Source organism: Benincasa hispida, chromosome 7, assembly GCF_027475165.1.
Source record: "Benincasa hispida cultivar pf3 chromosome 7, pf3_genome.v1.1, whole genome shotgun sequence".
Classification (NCBI taxonomy): Eukaryota; Viridiplantae; Streptophyta; class Magnoliopsida; order Cucurbitales; family Cucurbitaceae; genus Benincasa; species Benincasa hispida.
Genome location: NC_143484.1, coordinates 45,891,745 through 45,910,624, shown reverse-complemented (window position 1 = coordinate 45,910,624; position 18,880 = coordinate 45,891,745). Strand labels below are relative to the sequence as shown.

At 38.7% G+C, this 18,880-nt stretch overlaps 1 protein-coding gene across 1 annotated transcript; it reads right to left on the bottom strand.

The window, feature by feature from the left end:
- Positions 1 to 832: 832 nt before the first annotated feature.
- LOC120081956 (protein ELC-like) lies at positions 833 to 2,595 on the bottom strand. The gene has a single exon (XM_039037145.2). The coding sequence runs from the start codon at positions 2,397 to 2,399 to the stop codon at positions 1,137 to 1,139; it is 1,263 nt and encodes a 420-aa protein (XP_038893073.1). The 5' UTR covers positions 2,400 to 2,595; the 3' UTR covers positions 833 to 1,136.
- Between the last annotated feature and the right edge of the window lie 16,285 nt (positions 2,596 to 18,880).

Genomic DNA, 18,880 nt, shown 5'->3' with positions numbered 1-18,880 from the left:
CCTAAAGATTCTATTGTTTCTCTCACACAACCCCTCAAAATGGAACAAACCCTGACCTATAACAAAAAAGGGTGGGTATAGAAGAACCTTCACGATCGTCTTCCTACAACGACAAAGAGGGATTGGGTCAGACCGGTAAAGAAGTCCTACTAGGAACTATGAGTGTACAGATAATCTAACTTCGAGACGTACACTTTCCAAATGCTCCTAAAGAGGATAGGAGAAAGAGAAGGAATTGAACCAACAAGGCAGAGACGGCTGGTCCATAAAGGCAGAGCAAAAGGTATTCAAGCACTGAACCGTAGAGTCAACAGGTAAAAAAAGCAAGACGTCCTCGAATCAGATTAAGGGATACTGACTCATCAAGCTTCCTGGGAGGGGTTCTATTTTTTCAATCATCAACAAGGTTTTTACTATGGGGGTATCCATGAAAAGAGAGGGAGTTTTCAAAGCTCATGCTCATCTAGTCAATGTATAGAGCATATCTTCAGTGGGATTTCATCCCAATTCCTCGTTATTTTTCTTATGATAAGATTACTCCATCTCATAAAAAACAAGTTTGTCGAATCAGAGAAAGATCACCACAATAATAGCAGTATGATGCAAATCGAGATTGTTAGTACTTCGGTGAATTGTCATAGGAAGGACCATGTCTTCAGATCAAGAAGACCAAACAATAACGTAAAGCAGGTTATATAGATCAAGAGAAGACATCAATCAATAACCTCAACTGTTTTCAAAAGAAAACATCAATCACATGAGCATAATAAATTAATAGATCTAAATAATCGAACCAAGAACATTGTAAAGAACAAATTCCTGATCCGAACTATGAAGAAAAAATATACTATCATTCACATCAAATTGTAGGTAGACAAATGATTTTGACACAAATATTATTCTTTGGTACATATTTCTTTCCAAACCCATACCCGTCCAACAGTAAAATGCTAGAAAAATCTTTATCAGAAAGGGAACATATTTGAAATGGAGAAATAAAAAAGAGGGCAAAATTCACAAAATTCTAACCTTCCAGCGATAACCCCGAAGGCCATCCAAATAGCAGAAATCAAGCAGTGCACAGCTGCGCACCAAATCAAGGCAGCAGAGCCAAAGGGAAAAATTGCCACAATATTTCAGCCATTAGTATATTGAGAAATCCGGGAAGCCATGTTAGCAACTTGAGCTTGCAATTGAGATGCCCTGACTTTGGCAGCCGTAGCACGGTGAAAAAACTGCTCCCGTGACAATAACCTCACATTCCTCAAGTACTGATCGAATTGTATTGCCCCATCCTGCACAGCTTTATCCAATGAATATATAGCATCTTCTATTGCTAAATCTGAAGCAGTACACTCAAGCACCTGCTTTGAAAGCCCATCAACACATTCAAACGCATCATCGGCTTCAAAATCATTGTTAATCTTCCCCTCATTCTCCCTCAACCAAGCTTCCAAAACATCAGTATTCATCAAAACCATCTGCAATTGCTGCTCTAAACCCTCCTTCTCATCTTGCATCTCTTTCAAACCTTTATTTAGCTCCTCCTCCCTCTGTCTCAACACTCCCTGTGCACCAAAAAGTCCTTCCATTTCAGCCTCCCTAGTCTTTCTTAACCCCACAATATCATTATGCACCATCTCCACAAGCTTATTAATGGCATTTCGTTTGAAAACTTCATTAGGATCTTCCGTATGAGGCTGTAGACGCGCAGCAGAAGCAATATCATTACCACTACCATACGGCGACGGTGGGTAAGCCCTCGGCGGAATTGCCGGGCGTGGGAAAGCAGCAGCACCCATATTAGAAGCAATCGAAGAATTAACACTATTACGCCCAAAACTAGAATTAGGACTCGGAGAAGCACTAGGGCTAGGGCTAGGATTCGGCCTCCGTTGAGAATAAAGTGGAGGATCACGACCAAACATAACGCTCAAATTACGAACCAATTCAACCAAATTAGAGCTCGGATAAATCCAATTTTGCAAATAAGGGATTGAGACCATACCGGAGGGATTAACATGAGGATGAGGGCGCTTGATGATCATATCTCGAGTTGGGTTCACGTAAACGCAAGGGGGGTGTCGAGGATACGATTCCATGAGCCAAATAACAACCGGAATGTTGTAGGTAACGCCTTGGAAGGACATGGGAACGGTTCCATCGGATTGAAGAAGGTTGACGGAGCGGCCATCGTTGTGCGTGAAAGTTGCAGTACGAGGGACTAACGACGGGAAGGCGGTGGTGAGGGAGACCAAGTGCTGGCGGATCAGCCACTTGGTGTCTTCGGAGTAGGGGAGGGCAGAGGGGCCGCGCTGAGAGAGGACGGAGCTGAGGAATTGTTGGATTATCTGAGGATTGGGCGGCGAGGGATCGGAGTGAGACGGCGACGGTACCATAGCATAGAGATTGACGAATCGAAATTGGGAAAATTGATTGGATTGCTTCTATTGATCGGAGGATCTGATCGCCGGAGATGGATTTTTCTTAGGGGAATTGGGAATTTCACATTCACAAAGGAAAAATGATACGCGAAGGCAGAGAGAGACAGAGCGCGTGCCTTAGTGTGGAAGAAAATGAAATTGTGGATTCATTGAAATTAGGTTAAATAATAAATGGTGTCTTTTATTTATTTTATTTTTTATTTTTTTATAAAACTAAAATAATAAATGGAGTTTTCGAGATTAATAATATATTGTTGATAATTATCGCAAGTTAAAAAAAAAAAAAAACTGAGTAATAATCGATTTTGACCCAAAAAGTTTTTTTTTTTTTTTTTTTTTTTTCAATTCAAAAGTAATCTCATTTAAAATCTACTTTTTTAACGTCTTTCCCATCTTTTCAAACTTTGATGGGGGACCTACCTTGTGAAAATACCATTTTGTCTCCCAATAAAAGTCAATTTATTCATCTTCCCGTGAAAACTTCAACCATTATTAGATTCTCTTCTCGCAAAGAAGACCCATCTTTCGTGGTCGTTGGACATATTCCGTTTCCCCTTCACCCGATTCAGATTTTGACAAAAGCTACACAAGTACCATTTCTATTTTATTTGTTTCTAAAGGATTAATCAATTATATTGTTTATATAGGGGTAGTCTGTGTGATTTCTGGTAGGAATCTGTATTGAAAAATCCAAAACCCTTTTTCATCCTTTGAACTTTTACGAATTTAAAAGAACTTCATGAGACAAATATCCTATGTGAGGTAAGGGGATAAGTGTTCGTTTGAGTTTGATTTTCACATTTTTCGGGGTGTATTGAACTTCACAAGACAAATATCTCATGAAATTGTTACGAATATTTGTCTTATGAAAGTATTCACAATAGTGGAAGGTTGTAAAATAGCTTGAAAGCTCTCTGTCGTTTGTCTTGTAATGTTGTAAGTTTGTCTTGTGAAGTAACTTCACGAGATAAACACTTCACAAGACACAAACTTATAACTTTACGAGATAAACGACAAATTATCTTGTTTGTCTCGTAATGTTGTGAGTTCATCTTGTGAAGTTACTTCACGAGACAAACTTATAACTTTACAAGATAAACGACAAACTATCTCGTTTGTCTTGTAATGTTGTAAGTTTTTCTTGTAAAGTTACTTCACGAGACAAAAGACTTACTTATGAACTCAACTTTATGAGACAAAAAACAGTCTATAGTCTCATAAAATTGAGTTCATTTATGTCTTTTGTCTCATGAAGCTGAGTTCACAAGATTTTATGGCTCTCTAGCTTCTTTCTCATGAAGTTTGTCCTTTCTAAGGGTATTTTCTTTCACTAGGGATTTTAACATTGTACCATGTTTTGTGGCACATATAGGTAATTATTATGGAGCCGAGGATCGAGCCAACATGATTATTTAAGGCTTTGTTATTTGTTTTCTCATCTGGCTAAGACTTGTATGGTGATCTGTATGAAGTTAACTGAGATCCAGTTAGACATGTTTCGACAGACCATATTCGAACCCATCTTCAATAGTACTCTCTCCCTCAATGGACAACAGGCCTATCTTAGATAGTATTCTCTTCCTCAATGGACAACTGATACATCACCTACTTCTCAGGGAGGTTGTGGATGATAGACTGAACGTAATTTCCTTTAATCTATTTGAGTCTAGGATGTCTTTTGGTAAGGATGAGTTTGACCTCATCACTGGGTTTAAGGTACAGACGCGAGTGGTGCAGAATAATCCTAACCTTTACCAGGCTTAGAAACCTATAATTCAACAATAGGCCTAGATTAAAATAGACTCAAGTCGAAGAACATTTTCTTGCTATGGACTTTAAAATTGATGAGGATGCTATGAAAGTGACACTTGTCTATTTCATAGAGTTGGTCATGATAGGGAGGGAGAAAAAACAGGTGTTTGACTATACCATCCTTGGTATTGTGAATGATTGGGAGATCTTTTGCAACTACGACTAGAGTAGTGTAATTTTTTAGAAGACAATCAATATTCTTAATAGAGCTCTCATCAGTGCTATTGATCGAGTAGAACCCAGGACGTTAGCTAGATATAGCTTGTACGGACTTCTATTCACCTTTCATGTTAATTCTCGTACATATTCTACTCGTATTAGTGAGACATGAAGGAAATCAAACACGAGGATTTCCATGAGCAACGGAAGAGATTGTTCCACATTCCATTCGAATTGAACATAAACAATTACAGTATAAAAACGGAAATTAACAGGTCATGCAACAATAGAAATTACAGCATGCTAAATGATGATACACGGGATAGAGGATGCATAACTTTGAAGAACCATTCTTCAAGAATCCCTCGATCAGTCTCCAAGCATCTAAGAATAGCGCTCAAACGCCACGAACAGAAACTCCAATAACACGACCATGAACACAATGAACGACCAACAACACCTCGAACCCAATCGAGTCTAACTCGATCTACGAACTGAGTGAGGACACCACCATAATGGTTATCTTGGTATTCTCGGTGTGAGAATCCAGGAATTGTGGGCTCTGTCTGATCTTGGCTTCAAGAAGAGACTGGAGGTCTACGATCGAGCAAGTGGGAAATAAGATGTTGTCTATCATATAGACAATGTGCTCGATCGTTTAGTAAACGAAAACCTATCATATAGACTTAGCCACTCGATCATGTAGCAACGATCAGCTGAATGACTATCGTATAGTCAACTCTACACGATCGTTGAGTCTCTGAACAATTATCGGTTAGTGAAACTCTTTCACTTGATAGCTTGTCTTTGTGAGAACTTTCCGAATGAAGTAACTACCAAATTTTAGGAAAACAATTTTTCTTTTATCTCACGGTTACCATAAAACTACCAATAATCTCCCACTCAATCAGTTATTAGAAAAAAAAAATTAATTATCATATAATTAATATATTATAAATAAATATGATAACCAACTTACCATATTATATTTATAACCTATAGTTTTAATATTTCATCTCATGAAACATACAAACCATAGTTCTTTTTCTATTTTATGGTACTTAATATAAATTATATTTATATTAATTCTTCCACTTGATGTATTTCATACATCACACCAATTATATCATATATAATTGAATTTCATCTTGTTAATTTGAACACTTCAAATCAACCCCAAAATCAGATTCTCAACTTGAATCCATTGAGCTACCAGGGGAACCTTATGGATCTATAGCTTGAAGCTCCAACAGTACATGAATAACTAACTAAACTCTTTGGTCATGGGATCCACCATTCGTTAACTGTCGGGCACCCTACTAAAGACCGACAGTTGCACTATTCTCACAATAGATATATTTCTATGTTCTTATCAACCAATCAACAATGTGATAACCCTTCACAGATCGCTCGTAAATACAGCTGGGCCAATTTACCGTTTTGCCCCTGTAGTTACATCTAACTCCTTAAGTACCACTAATTCCTCTAATGAACAATAAGTCATAGTCTTACTATGACTGGGTCCTCTCTTCCAAAGAGAGGATATGGCCACTATGTTCAAGACTCGGAATCAACCCTTAAGGGAGCAATCTATCTACTTACCCCTACTTCGGGGAAGAAGTGAATTCCATCTTGTGTAACTGAGTTCCCAGCTCCTCAATTAGACAAATCCCCAAAAAGGTAGACTTGTTGAATTGGCAATCTGGCCACCCTCACCCATACTAATCAAACGACCGCCCTCATTGACTGGAGTTCCCAAAACACTTAGGATTAAAGTCATATCACTTATGGTCGTTTTAGTGAGATGTAAGTCTCAATTATCAATGACGTTATATAAAGAGACGAATCATCTCGTGGTTCAGTCTTATACAAACTCTTTGTATAGGACACCCCCACTCGCATGTCTCCACATGAATGGTCATGATCACACTATCTGTAGTAGTTTACAACACTTGTAAACCTCTGTAAAACGAGTCGTATCCGTAGTATTACCAGGATAAGGTATCCCTTCTTTATCCTTATACTACAGACCATTTAAGTTATTACTTAAGGCATGATCCACTTGTATATCTCATAAACATGCTTAAGTTTACATACAATAACCACTGATATTTGTTTATTGGATATGAGTAAATGTAAATAAAATTACTCTTATTTTATTAATAACAATGTGTACAAAGTTTACAAACTACGAGACTCTGGGAGAATTAGGACACCAATCCCAACAATCTCCCACTTGTCCTAATGGCTTAGGAGACTAATGTACAATACATGAAAAAACAAGTATAATATGCAATAAATTAGGGCATACTCTATACCCCAGTATCATCTCCCACTTGCCCTAGACACTTTAGCCGTGAGAGCCTTTGTAAATGAATCAGCAACGTTGTGCTTTGGCGCAAACTTCGTGACTATCACATCACCGCAATGCACAATCTCCCTGATCAAATGATACTTCCGTTCAATATGCTTGCTTCTACGATGACTCTGAGGTTCCTTTGAATTTTCTATAACCCCGCTGTTATCACAATAGAGTGTGATCGGCAAAGACATATTTGGAAGAACTTCCAAATTTGTAAGGAACTTCCTAAGCCAAACAACCTTTTTAGCTGCTTCACAAGCGGCTACGTAGTCGACTTCTATAGTGGAGTCCGTGATGCATCATTGCTTAATGCTTCACCAAACTACAACCTTTCCATTCAAAGTGAACACTGACCCTGATGTCGATTTCTAAGAATCTCTATCAGTCTGAAAGTCAGAGTCTGTGTATCCTGTAAGGATCAAATCCTTATCTCCATACACGAACATGTAGTCCCTCGTTCTCCGAAGATACTTGAGGATCGTTTTGATCACCATCTAGTGATCTAATCCTGGATTGGACTGATAATGACTGACAATCCCTATTGCATAGCAAATGTCAGGTCTAGTACATAATATTGCATACATTAAGCTTCCAACAGCCGAAGCATAGGGAATCCGTCTCATCTTCTTAACCTCTTGAGGTGTCTTAGGGCACTGATCCTTAAACAAAACAATTTCATGCCTGAAGGGTAACAAACCCCTCTTGAAATTTTGCATCCTATACCTGAACAACATTTGATCAATGTACGATGCTTGAGATAAGGTTAACCTCTTGTTCTTACGATCCTGAATGATCTAGATCCCTAGAATATACTGCGTCTCTCCCAAATCTTTCATTTGGAATTGGGCGACTAGCCACTTTTTAATGCTAGTCAGAAAACCTACATCATTCCCAATGAGTAGGATATCATCCACATACAGTACCAAGAAACCTACTGAGCTATGATGATTTTCTTGTAAACACAAGGCTCATCAATATTTTGATCAAAGCCAAACGATTTAATCGCACTGTCAAATCTAATGTTTCACGATCTAGATGCTTTTTCAGCCCATAAATGGACCTATTAAGCTTGCAAACTCTTTGCTCTTGATCTGGAATAATCAACCCCTCTAGTTAAGCCATGTAGATGGTCTTCTCAAGATTACCATTCAGGAAGGTAGTCTTGACGTCCATTTTCCATATCTCATAATCATAAAATGTGGCTATGGATAGGAGTATCCTGATAGACTTCAACATGACAACAAGTGAGAAAGTTTCCTCATAGTCCACTCTCTCGACCTGGGTATAACCCTTTGCCACGAGTCTAGCCTTAAAGGTTTGCACCTTTCCATCTACACCTCGTTCTCTCTTGTAGATCCACTTACACCCTATAGGTTTTACCTCATTAGGTTGATTCACAAGTTCCGAGATATTATTGAAGTACATAGACTCCATTTCCTGGTTCACGACTTTAATCCACCCATCTTTGTCAACATCCTCCATTGCTTGCTTATAAGCCAATGGATCCTCGACTCCATCATCAGACATGATGTTTTGGGCTTCAGTCAAACCCATGTAGCGTTCCAATGGGTTCATAACCCTCCCACTACGTCGAAGCAATCTCAACTCTTGAGATGGTTAACTAGATGTACCGACATCAACAACTCTTGTTGATCTATCAATCTGTTCAACAACTCTTGTTGAACCCTCAATAGTCTCACTAGAAATCTCATGTAAAATAAGCTTACATCGTGGTTTATGATCCCCGATGTGGTCTTTTTCCAAGAAGATAACATTTGTTGACACAAACTCTTTGTTCTCACTCGGATCATAGAAGTATCCACCCCTCATTTCTTCGGGGTAGCCTATAAAGAGGGAAACTTTCGAATGCGGTTCCAACTTCTTTGGATTAGCCATAAGCACGTGGGCCAGACATCCCCAAATCCTGAAGTGGTGTAAACTACCTTTACGGCCTCTTCACAACTCAAAAGGTGTTTCAGAATCACTTTTCGAGGGAACATTGTTAAAAATATAACTTGCAGTCTCCACTACAAAACCCCAAAACAAGCATAACTCATCATAAACTGAACCATGTCTAATAGGCTTCTGTTTTTCCTTTCTGATATACCATTCTGCTGAGGTATACCTGGGGCCTAGAGTTGGGATGTAATTCCATGTTCTATCATATAGTTCTGGAATCCGAGATCCATATACTCTCCATCACGATCAGATCGTAGTGTTTTTATCTTCTTACCTAACAAGTTTTCAAACAACCTCAGCCTTATACTCCTTGAACTTGTCAAAAGCTTCAGACTTACATTGCATTAGGTATAGATACCCGTATCTTGAATAATCATCTATGAAAGAGATGAAATATTCATACTCACGAGCTCTAACACTCATGGACTACAGAGGTCTGAATGTACAAGCTCTAAGGTTTCCTTGGCTCTGTAACATTTTCTAGTAAAAGGTCATTTGGTCATCTTGTCTTCAAGCCATGATTCACATACCGGCAAGGAGTTTTATTCTAAACTCTTTAGAAGTCCATATTTCACCAACTTCTCAATCCTATTGAGGTTGATGTGACCTAACCTTTGATGCCAAAGATGAGCATTTTCCTTAGGAGAAACCTTTAGTCTTTTTGCTGTTGTCGCTGTATTGAACATTTCAGTATTAAGCAAGGCTTTTATGACTAACAGCCTTAGTACATACAAGTTATTTTTCATTGAACCAAAACCAATCCCTATGCCATTCTTGAAAATAAACACTTTACTCTCAGAAAAGGAGACAATATAACCTTGTTCAATGAGACATTAAGTTCCTCTTGATATGAGAAACTACAAAAACATTATCCAGTAACAGATAACGTTTCTTGTCCAAAAATAACTTCAGCCTGCTTATAGCAACAACTGAAACAACCTCATCAATACCGACTCAAAGAATCAACTCTCCCTCTGGCAACGTTTGCCAGGAACTAAATCCTTGGTAAGAAGAACTAACGTGATTAGTAGCACCTGAATCAAGTATCCAGGCAGAATCATCATTCTCTACCAAACACGTCTCCAAGACCAATAAATCACATTTACTATCTTTAGATTTCTTTCTTTTTTGGAGAGTAGTGGGATTACTATCAGAACTTAAATAATCTGCAAGTTCCATTTCAGAGAACAATTCTCGTCGATGAACTTCATCCGAGTCAGCAAACTTGCTTTCTCTAACTGGAGGTTATCTTGGGAACTGGCACTACTGGTTTCTTTGTCATCCATCCCTTTGTGCTAAAAAAGTAAGAACTAGCGTTCAAATAATTCTTGCAACAAGTCCATTATCTCACGTGCAATGACCATGTTTTCAACCCTTTTGGCCAATGCATTAGGTATGCTAGCCAAAATGTGAAGTCGGGCCAATAAGTTAGCCTTCATCCGCACCTCATATGCATAACGAACATTTCGCGGTCATCAAGGGTCGGGACTTGAGGACACTCCTCAACCATGACAAACTCAAGATCGTTTAACACGAAATATGTTTTAACGGACTCTTTCCAATGTATGTAATCGGTCAAATTAGAGGCAACTAATAGAAAATCATTCATGTTATTGAAAAAACAAAACATATTGATCTACATTAGATTTTAGCAAATACTCGTTGAAAAAAAAAACAACATCTAATACGGTTTAGCAAAACTGAAATGAACCCCATGTGACATCTAGTTTCGTAATGACGCTTCGAAGGTTTAGACAAAAGCCACTGAAGGGTGGTCAATTTATCCCTCCTCTGAATTGAGACATTCTCAACCAGCCATTAATACCAGAACAATTCTTTTTCCTATAACGACTAACCATCATTGATTTAGTCAAGAAATCATTAACTTGCTTAACAATTTTCTGTAAGTGTGACCCTTCATTTTAGGGCCTAGAGTTCCACCCCAAGCAGCCAATCCGAAGGGAAAAAATTCAATTGGGGCAAAAACTAAAGCGACCCTATCCATTTCTGGAGTTCACCTTGATATTGACCAACCACACAAAATCCATCAGAAGGGGGACGCTCCCAGGGCGCCATGAGGGAGTGCAAGAAGATCTCACGGTGCGAACCAATAAAGGAGACCGCAGGACATGTTGACACACATCCTTCACCCACTTACTATAAACACCCTCTCCGTCCACCTTGATATTGACTCATGCAAACACCATTAGAAGGGGGATGCTCCCAGGGCACCACGAGGCTAAGCATGAATCTCACGGCGTGAACATTCGGGAGAAACGTGAGTGGAATCATTGACATATCATATATATCTCTTCCTCCCACTATGTATTTTATAACCTAGGGTTTAGTTTACTTAGAAAAAACACGGCTAAGGATTTTTACTAAGTGATTTTTAGGTTTGCCCAAAAGTAACATTTACTTTGGAAAGTTGAACAACTTTGGATCATTATTCATTAAACTCTTTAAAGAAGTTTTTGATCAACTGTTGCATGCTTGCAAAAAATCTATCTAATTCACCTTTCCAGGTAGGTTCCCAGGTAGGGGTGTTCCGTTTTCATCAGCTTAAGTACCCCAGCCTTGACAGAACCCACCTTAGACAAAAGGTCCCTTATAGATAGATTTAATACAAATTTAATCTTTTATGCCAATCAATTTAATCCTATTAAACCGATTCAAAAGATTAAACTTAGGTATTTAATCGCATTAGGACCTTGAACTTAGGTTTATCTCAATCCAATTTTAAAACCCTTTTAAAACGTGAGTTCACCTAAGTCCACATGCAACTCTTTCTTATCGATTTTAGTTCTAATTTCCATTATAATGCTTATAACAGGAAACAACTAAAACCAACACAATGCGAAGCTACACATACAAGGAATTCATAAGTTCTACAAATAAGCCTAAGTGTCATGCTCCATGCATTGTTCATTCATTGATAATTTTTATATAACACTTATATAACAAAGCAATGAACCAAGAATACGTGCTCTCGTACACCCTTATACTATAATATAAAGATGATGCATGAATATGCTTAATGCATGCATAAATATAACTCTTATATTTCATGATGCATGCACATGCTTTCAGGTAATTTCATCAAGCCTTTTGCTATATTATAACACTTATAATATATGATGCATGAATAAAATGCATAACCTAAGGTGGGTTTTAAACCTATATGTCATACATTGTGGCATATAAACCAACATACATCTCATGTACATTAAATAAAAGTTGATGAAACGGGATAATTAGCCTCAAAATCCTTAAACCCAAGCTAACTATTACAAAGAACAATGAGTCTTCGGTTCAAACAGGCGAACTGGGTCTTGAACCATTCGAGCGAAGAAACGCGTCTCCTTGATCGTGTATCAAATCCTTGTGATTGCCTACACGATAGAGTAAACTCTTTACTTAATCGTTTAGCAATGTTGTGTGAGCATAAGTGATCGTTTAGCAACTATCGTGTACCTTTGACTATGCGATGAAGCATGAAGGCACGTGATCGTGCAGCGGGCATCTTGCAACGCAAGCCTTAAATGACCAAGTAGACGACAACGATACGGTGAAGCATAATCGTCTAAACGATCGCGGAGCAAGCGCCAAGGTATCGTATATCAGGTGATCGTGTAGTCAGTGACTATGCGATGAAGCATGCTAACTACACGATCATTTATTGCACGAACCTTTTATTAAACGATGAACATCAAATACTCTATGCGATCGTTTACCTCCAGTGTCCATAAATGCTTTACTCCATCGTTTAGTAAATATGACACGATCGGGCAGAACTTTTCTACACGATCGTGTAGCCAAATCTCAACGATCATTTACCTTAGGCTACACGATACAACCAACCTTTGGTCTTCTTCCTTGATGAGAGTATCTCTATGCTTCGAAACTTCATCACGAACGACTCAACAAACATCAAATACTTTGAATACAGACTCGATTGCTGTTAATTATGCCCAAAAACGCAGAGGCCCGTACAAATTAACACTTTGTAATCTTAAAGAAAGTTTTAAATAGAGGCAACCATCTCATAAACATTCATTAACACATCAACAAACGCATTTAACTCTTAAACGCAATGCAGATAATTAAAACCCACCACGACTGTAAAAGAAGTTCAAAATAGAAATGAAATTTGGAATATCAGAACAACCTGGCTCTGATACCAATTGAAGGAAATCAAACACGAGGATTTTCATGAGCAGTGGAAGAGATCGTTCCAAATTCCATTCGAATTGAACACAAACAATTACAGTATAAAAATGGAAACTAACAGGTCATGCAATAATAGAAATTACAGCGTTCTAAACGATGATTCAAGGGATAGAGGATGCATACCCTTGAAGAACCATTCTTCAATAATGCCTCGATCAATCTCCAAGCGTCCAAGTACAGCACTCGAACGCCACGAACAGAAACTCCAACAACACGACCATGAACACAACGAATGACCAACAAAAACTCGAACCTAATCGAGTCTAACTCGATCCATGAACTGAATGAGGACACCACCACAATGGTTACCTTGGTATTCTTGGTGTGAGAATCCAGAAGTTGTGGACTCTGTCTGATCTTGGCTTGAGGAAGAGACTGGAGGCCTATGATCGAGCAAGTGGGAGATAAGATGTTGTCTATCATATAGACGATGTGCTCGATCGTTTAGTAAACGACAGCCTTTCATATAGACTTAGCCACTCGATTGTGTAGCAACGATCAGCTGAATGACTATCGTATAGTCAACTCTACACGATCGTTTAGTCTCTGAACAACTATCGCTTAGTGAAACTTTTTCACTTGATAGCTTGTCTCTGTGAGAATTTTCCGAATGAAGTAATTACCAAATTTTAGGAAAACATTTTTCATTTTCTCCCACGGTTACCATAAAACTACTAATAATCTCTCACTCAATCGGTTATTAGAGAAAAAAAATTAATTATCATATAATTAATATATTATAAATAAATATGATAACCAACTTACCATATTATATTTATAACTTATAGTTTTAATATTTCATCTCATGAAACATACAAACCATAGTTCTTTTTCTATTTTATGGTACTTAATGTAAATCATATTTACATTAATTCCTCAACTTGATGTATCTCATACATCATACCAATTATATCATATATAATTGAATTTTCTCTTGTTAATTTGAACATTTCAAATCAACCCCAAAATCAGATTCTCAACATGAATCCATTGATCTACCAAGGGGACCTTATGAATCTGTAGTTTGAAGCTCCAACGGTACGTGAATAACTGACTAAACTCTTTAGTCACGAGATCCATCATTCGTTAACTACTGGCACTCCACTAAAGACTGACAGCTGTACTTTTCTCACTACAGATATATTTCTTTGTCCATATCAACCAATCAATAATGCGATAACCCTTCACAGATCGTTCGTAAGTACAGCTGGGACAATTTACCGTTTTGCTTCTGTAGTTACATCTAACTCCTTAAGTACCACTGATTCCTCTAATGAACAATAAGTCATAATCCTACTATAACTGAGTCTTCTCTTCTAAAGAGAGGATGTGGCCACTATGTTCAAGACCCGGAATCAGCCCTTAAGGGATCAATCTATCTACTTACCCTTGCTTCGGGGAATGAGTGAATTCCATCTTGCGTAACTGGGTTCCTAGCTCCCCAATCAGACAAATCCCTAAAAAGGTAGGCTTGTTAAGTTGGCAATCTGGCCATTCTCACCTATACTAATCAAAGAATCGTCCTCCTAAGCAGGAGTTCTCAAAACACTAAGGATTAAGGTCATGTCACTTATGGTCGTTTTAGTGAGATGTAAGTCCCAATTATCAATGACATTATATAAAGAGACGAATCATCTCGTGGTCCGGTCTTATACAAACTCTTTGTATAGGACACCCCCGCTTGCATGTCTTCAAATGAATGGTCAAGATCGGACCATCTGTAGTAGTATACAACATTTGTAAAACCTCTACAAAACAGGCCTTATCCATAGTGGTATCCCTACTTTATCCTTATACTACAACTTTTTAGGTTATTACTTAAGACATGATCTACTTGTATATCTCATATACATGCTTAAGTTTACATACAATAACCACGGATCTTTATTTATTAGATATGAGTAAATGCAAATAAAATAACTCTTATTTTATTAATAACAATGTGTACAAATTTTACAAACTACGAGATTTTGGGAGAATTAGGACACTAATCCCAACAAAACAATTGATAATGGGCAGAAATGCACGTTATCATAGTGCGAAGTTATTAAACAATGTTGGATTGCGTTGATGAAAAATGATAAATTGCATCCATTAAGCATAAAATCTATAATATTGTGGTCGCGTGCGTCAGCGCATTGAAACTATTGATTTTTGTCTTTTTGTGTAGAATATGCGTTAACGCATTATAAAGATTGCAATCATAGGCATTCATCGGTCGAGCGCAACTTCACCGCAAGACTTTGCGTTGATCGTGCTTGCAAACATTCACCCAAGAAGAATCACTGCAACATGGTGGACGCATCCGGACGAAAGGACAATTAAGATCGATGGGACAGAAAGCTGATGACAGTCGGATCGAAATTAAGTTGATAGCCGATAACGGTCATATCGTACATCCAGCTTTATCGGTGACATTTATCCAGCGCGTCAGTCAGGAATTAAAGCTGTCCCATCTGTACAACCAGGAAAGAGAAGCATTCTATCACCTTTTGATGCCTTATAAATACCAAGTGCACTCTTTAGAAAAGGGGTTAAGCAGTTGATTAGTTCACCATTTTTAGTTCATGCCTCCGTCCATAGTTTTCTTTCACCTTTTTAAGGCAGACGCGAGGAGGAAGTTGTGCCGGTTGATCGTTCCGGCAAGCTTGGGAGAGCACCGGAAGCTACTAAGATCGAGAGAAGGTCGACTCTTGCGGAAGCGGGAATATCTTTAGTTCAGAATAGAGATTCCAGTGTAAAAAGCCTCGGTCAGCAAGGAATTGCTACCAGGCTCTCTACCTTAACTTCCATTATCATTTTGTACCTAACTTATATATATAAGAATGGAATTTCTTTCTCTATATCTGTTCACTCTCTGTGATTCACGCATGAGTAGCTAAATTAGTTGAATGGGTTGAGAAGCATTTAGCTAGCACAACGAGGGAATCTTCATTCTTTGTGATTATCTTGTTTACGTATGCTTCATTCGTTTATTAGAGATACTCGGGAGGGTAGTCTAAGGACAAGATCTAGACTTGGGAAGGTCAGGTCAGAATCTAGGTTTGGAAGAACCAAATTAGGACGCATAAACGAGAGATAGGCGCTTAGAGATGAGCATTATTTTTTATCAACGCATCGCATGCATCTTAGCAATAAGATATGATTGTATGCGGTTACCTTGCTTTCATGCATTTTGCATCAACGCATAGGACAAGAATAGAGACTTAGAAATAAGCTCTATGGACATTTTGCATGCAACACTTGCGTCCTAGATTTAGGAGCATCGCATTTACATTGGAAAATGACTTGCTGTGCATGGTAGTAACATGGTCGCATAATCTGACGCATTCCTAAGTAACACTAGCTAAAGATCTTCTCAACCCGTTCATCGCATACTCATTGCATCTATCAACGCAACTTTGTTTCTCAAATCCGTCGCATCTATTTTATTTCTTTTTATCAACACAACAACAAACCAACCACCTTATTTATTTACCCGGTTACCACAAAGTTTTCATAAGAAAATTATCAACGCAAACTATTTTCACAAGTCCCTGTGATCGACCTTAGACTTACCAAGAAACTCAGGAGAATTTACACTTGAATTCCGTTGGGGAAACTTGAGTGCACAACGCAAATCCATCAACGCATTTCATCCATATTTCCATTCAATAAAATAACACATCAAGTTTTTTAGTTTTTGGCATCGTTGCTGGGGACTTCGGCAAAATAGTTGTTAACAGTAATTTTTGTGAATTCTTTGCAGAACTCTCAATCTCTGGTGAACTACGACCAAAAGATTGAGAGAAAATTTCGAAGGAGACTAAGGAACCGCCAACAGTAATCACAATCCGATAAAGAAGAGTGGCGGAGTAACCTAGGAATGAAGCATCAAACAACGAAAATGTCATTGCAAATCCAATTCTATTGGCCAACGATCGCAATAGGCCTATCAGGGACTATGCATCACCAAACCTTTATGATTTCTCTCCGGGAATCATGAGGCCTGCCTTAGACGGAAGTAGATTTGAAATGAAACTGGTGATGTTGCAGATGATCCAGGCTACAGGTCCATTCGAAGGAAGGCGTGGCGAGGATCCGCACGCCCACCTCCGAAGTTTTATTGAAATCTGCAATACTTTTGTGTTCCCGAATATCTCTACTGAGGAGGTTCGACTAACGCTGTTTCCATTTTCTCTCTGTGATCAGGCTAGGAAATGAGCTTATTCGCTTGAACCAGGAGAAATCACTTCTTGGGAGCAGGTGGTGGAGAAGTTTATGAAGATGTATTTCCCACCTATAGAAAATGCTAGGCAAAGAAAGCTTATCACAAATTTTGAACAAGACATGGACGAATCGCTCAGTGATGCCTGGGCGAGGTTTAAGACGTTGGTTCGAGATTGTCCACATAATGGGCTGCCAAACTGCCTTCAAATGGAAAATTTCTACCACGGTTTGAATCCTGCTTCGCAGACCGCTGCCAATGTGGCAACAGACTAGAGGGAGAGCGACCAGAGATTAAGACTCAAAGATTCTGACGCAAATAACGAGGCTATTGTTTCATTGTAGAACCAAATGACCGCAATGATGAATTTGATTCAAGTAATGACGATTAGCAGCCCAACACCTCAAGGTGGGCAAATCAATGCAATAAGTCAAAACACTGCAAGGTGTGCGACTTGCAGTGATGGCCATGCGATGGAGGATTGTCCACAAAACCCACAGTCTGTAAATTTTGTAAGAATTAACCCCTTTTCCAACACTTACAACCCTAGGTGGAAAAACCACCCAAACTTTTCTTGGAAGAATCAACAATAAAATTTCCAATATGTGGCACAAAAAGAAAGGCCACAGGGTTCTTTCAATGCAACAACGGTCAACAGAGCAACAAGCAAGTAGCTCACAACAACCATCACAATCTTCTTCCTTAGAAGGCCTATTGAAGCAATATATAGAGAAAAATGAGACGGTGCTTCAAAGTCATGCTACGTCCATCCATAACCTTGAATTGCAAATGAGCCAGATTGCAAATAAGCTCAAAAGTAGACCGCAAGGGGCGCAGCCAAGTTCAACCGAGCTTCCACGCAACCCAGGGGGTTCAGGTAAGAAGCAATGGCAGGTTGTGACATTGCGCAGTGGAAAGACTTTGGAGGGAGAAAAGAAGGAGCAGAATAGATCAACCTCCATCACAGCTGAACCTACAATTGCGGTAACGCAAGAAGAAGAAAAAGAAAATGAAGCAGTAGAACCTGAGGTTGCGTTAACCTCAAAGTCAAATGAAACACGAACTGTGAAAGTCCAGTTACCACCTATCCCTCAGAGACTAAAGAAGAAGAAAAACGAAGAAGTACAGTACCAACGCTTCCTATCTAAGTTAAAGTAATTACATGTTAACATTCCTTTTAGTGAAGCGATTGAGGAAATGTCTACCTATGCCAAGTTTCTGAAAGATATGGTAACCAAGAAAAGAGATGCTAGAAAATTTGCCACGGTGGCATTAACGCAAAGTTCCAAATCTATTATCCCACTGATGATGAACGATCCTGGGAGCTTCATTATTCCTTGCTCCATAGGAGGACTCTATATTGGGCAAGCCCTGTGTGACTTGGGGGCCAGCATAAATTTAATGCCGCTGTCAATCTTTCGATAACTAAATGTGGGGTAACTTGTGCCCACATCCGTGACTCTCCAACTGATCGAAAAATCTCTGGTTCATCTAGAGGGTAAGGTGAAGTACGTGCTGATCACGATTGATAAATTTATTTTGCCAGCTGACTTCATCATCCTAGATTATGAGGCCGATAAAGATGTGCCCATCATTTTGGGGCGACCTTTCCTATCAACAGGTCGTGCTGAAATTGATGTGCACAAGGGCAAGATCACTTTGAGCATCAACGAACAGAAGCTCAAATTTAATATAATTCGTGCCATG

What these genes read in the sequence shown, in the direction of transcription:
- LOC120081956 (XM_039037145.2), bottom strand. Translation starts at nt 2,399, where the DNA reads ATGGTACCGTCGCCGTCTCACTCCGATCCCTCGCCGCCCAATCCTCAG.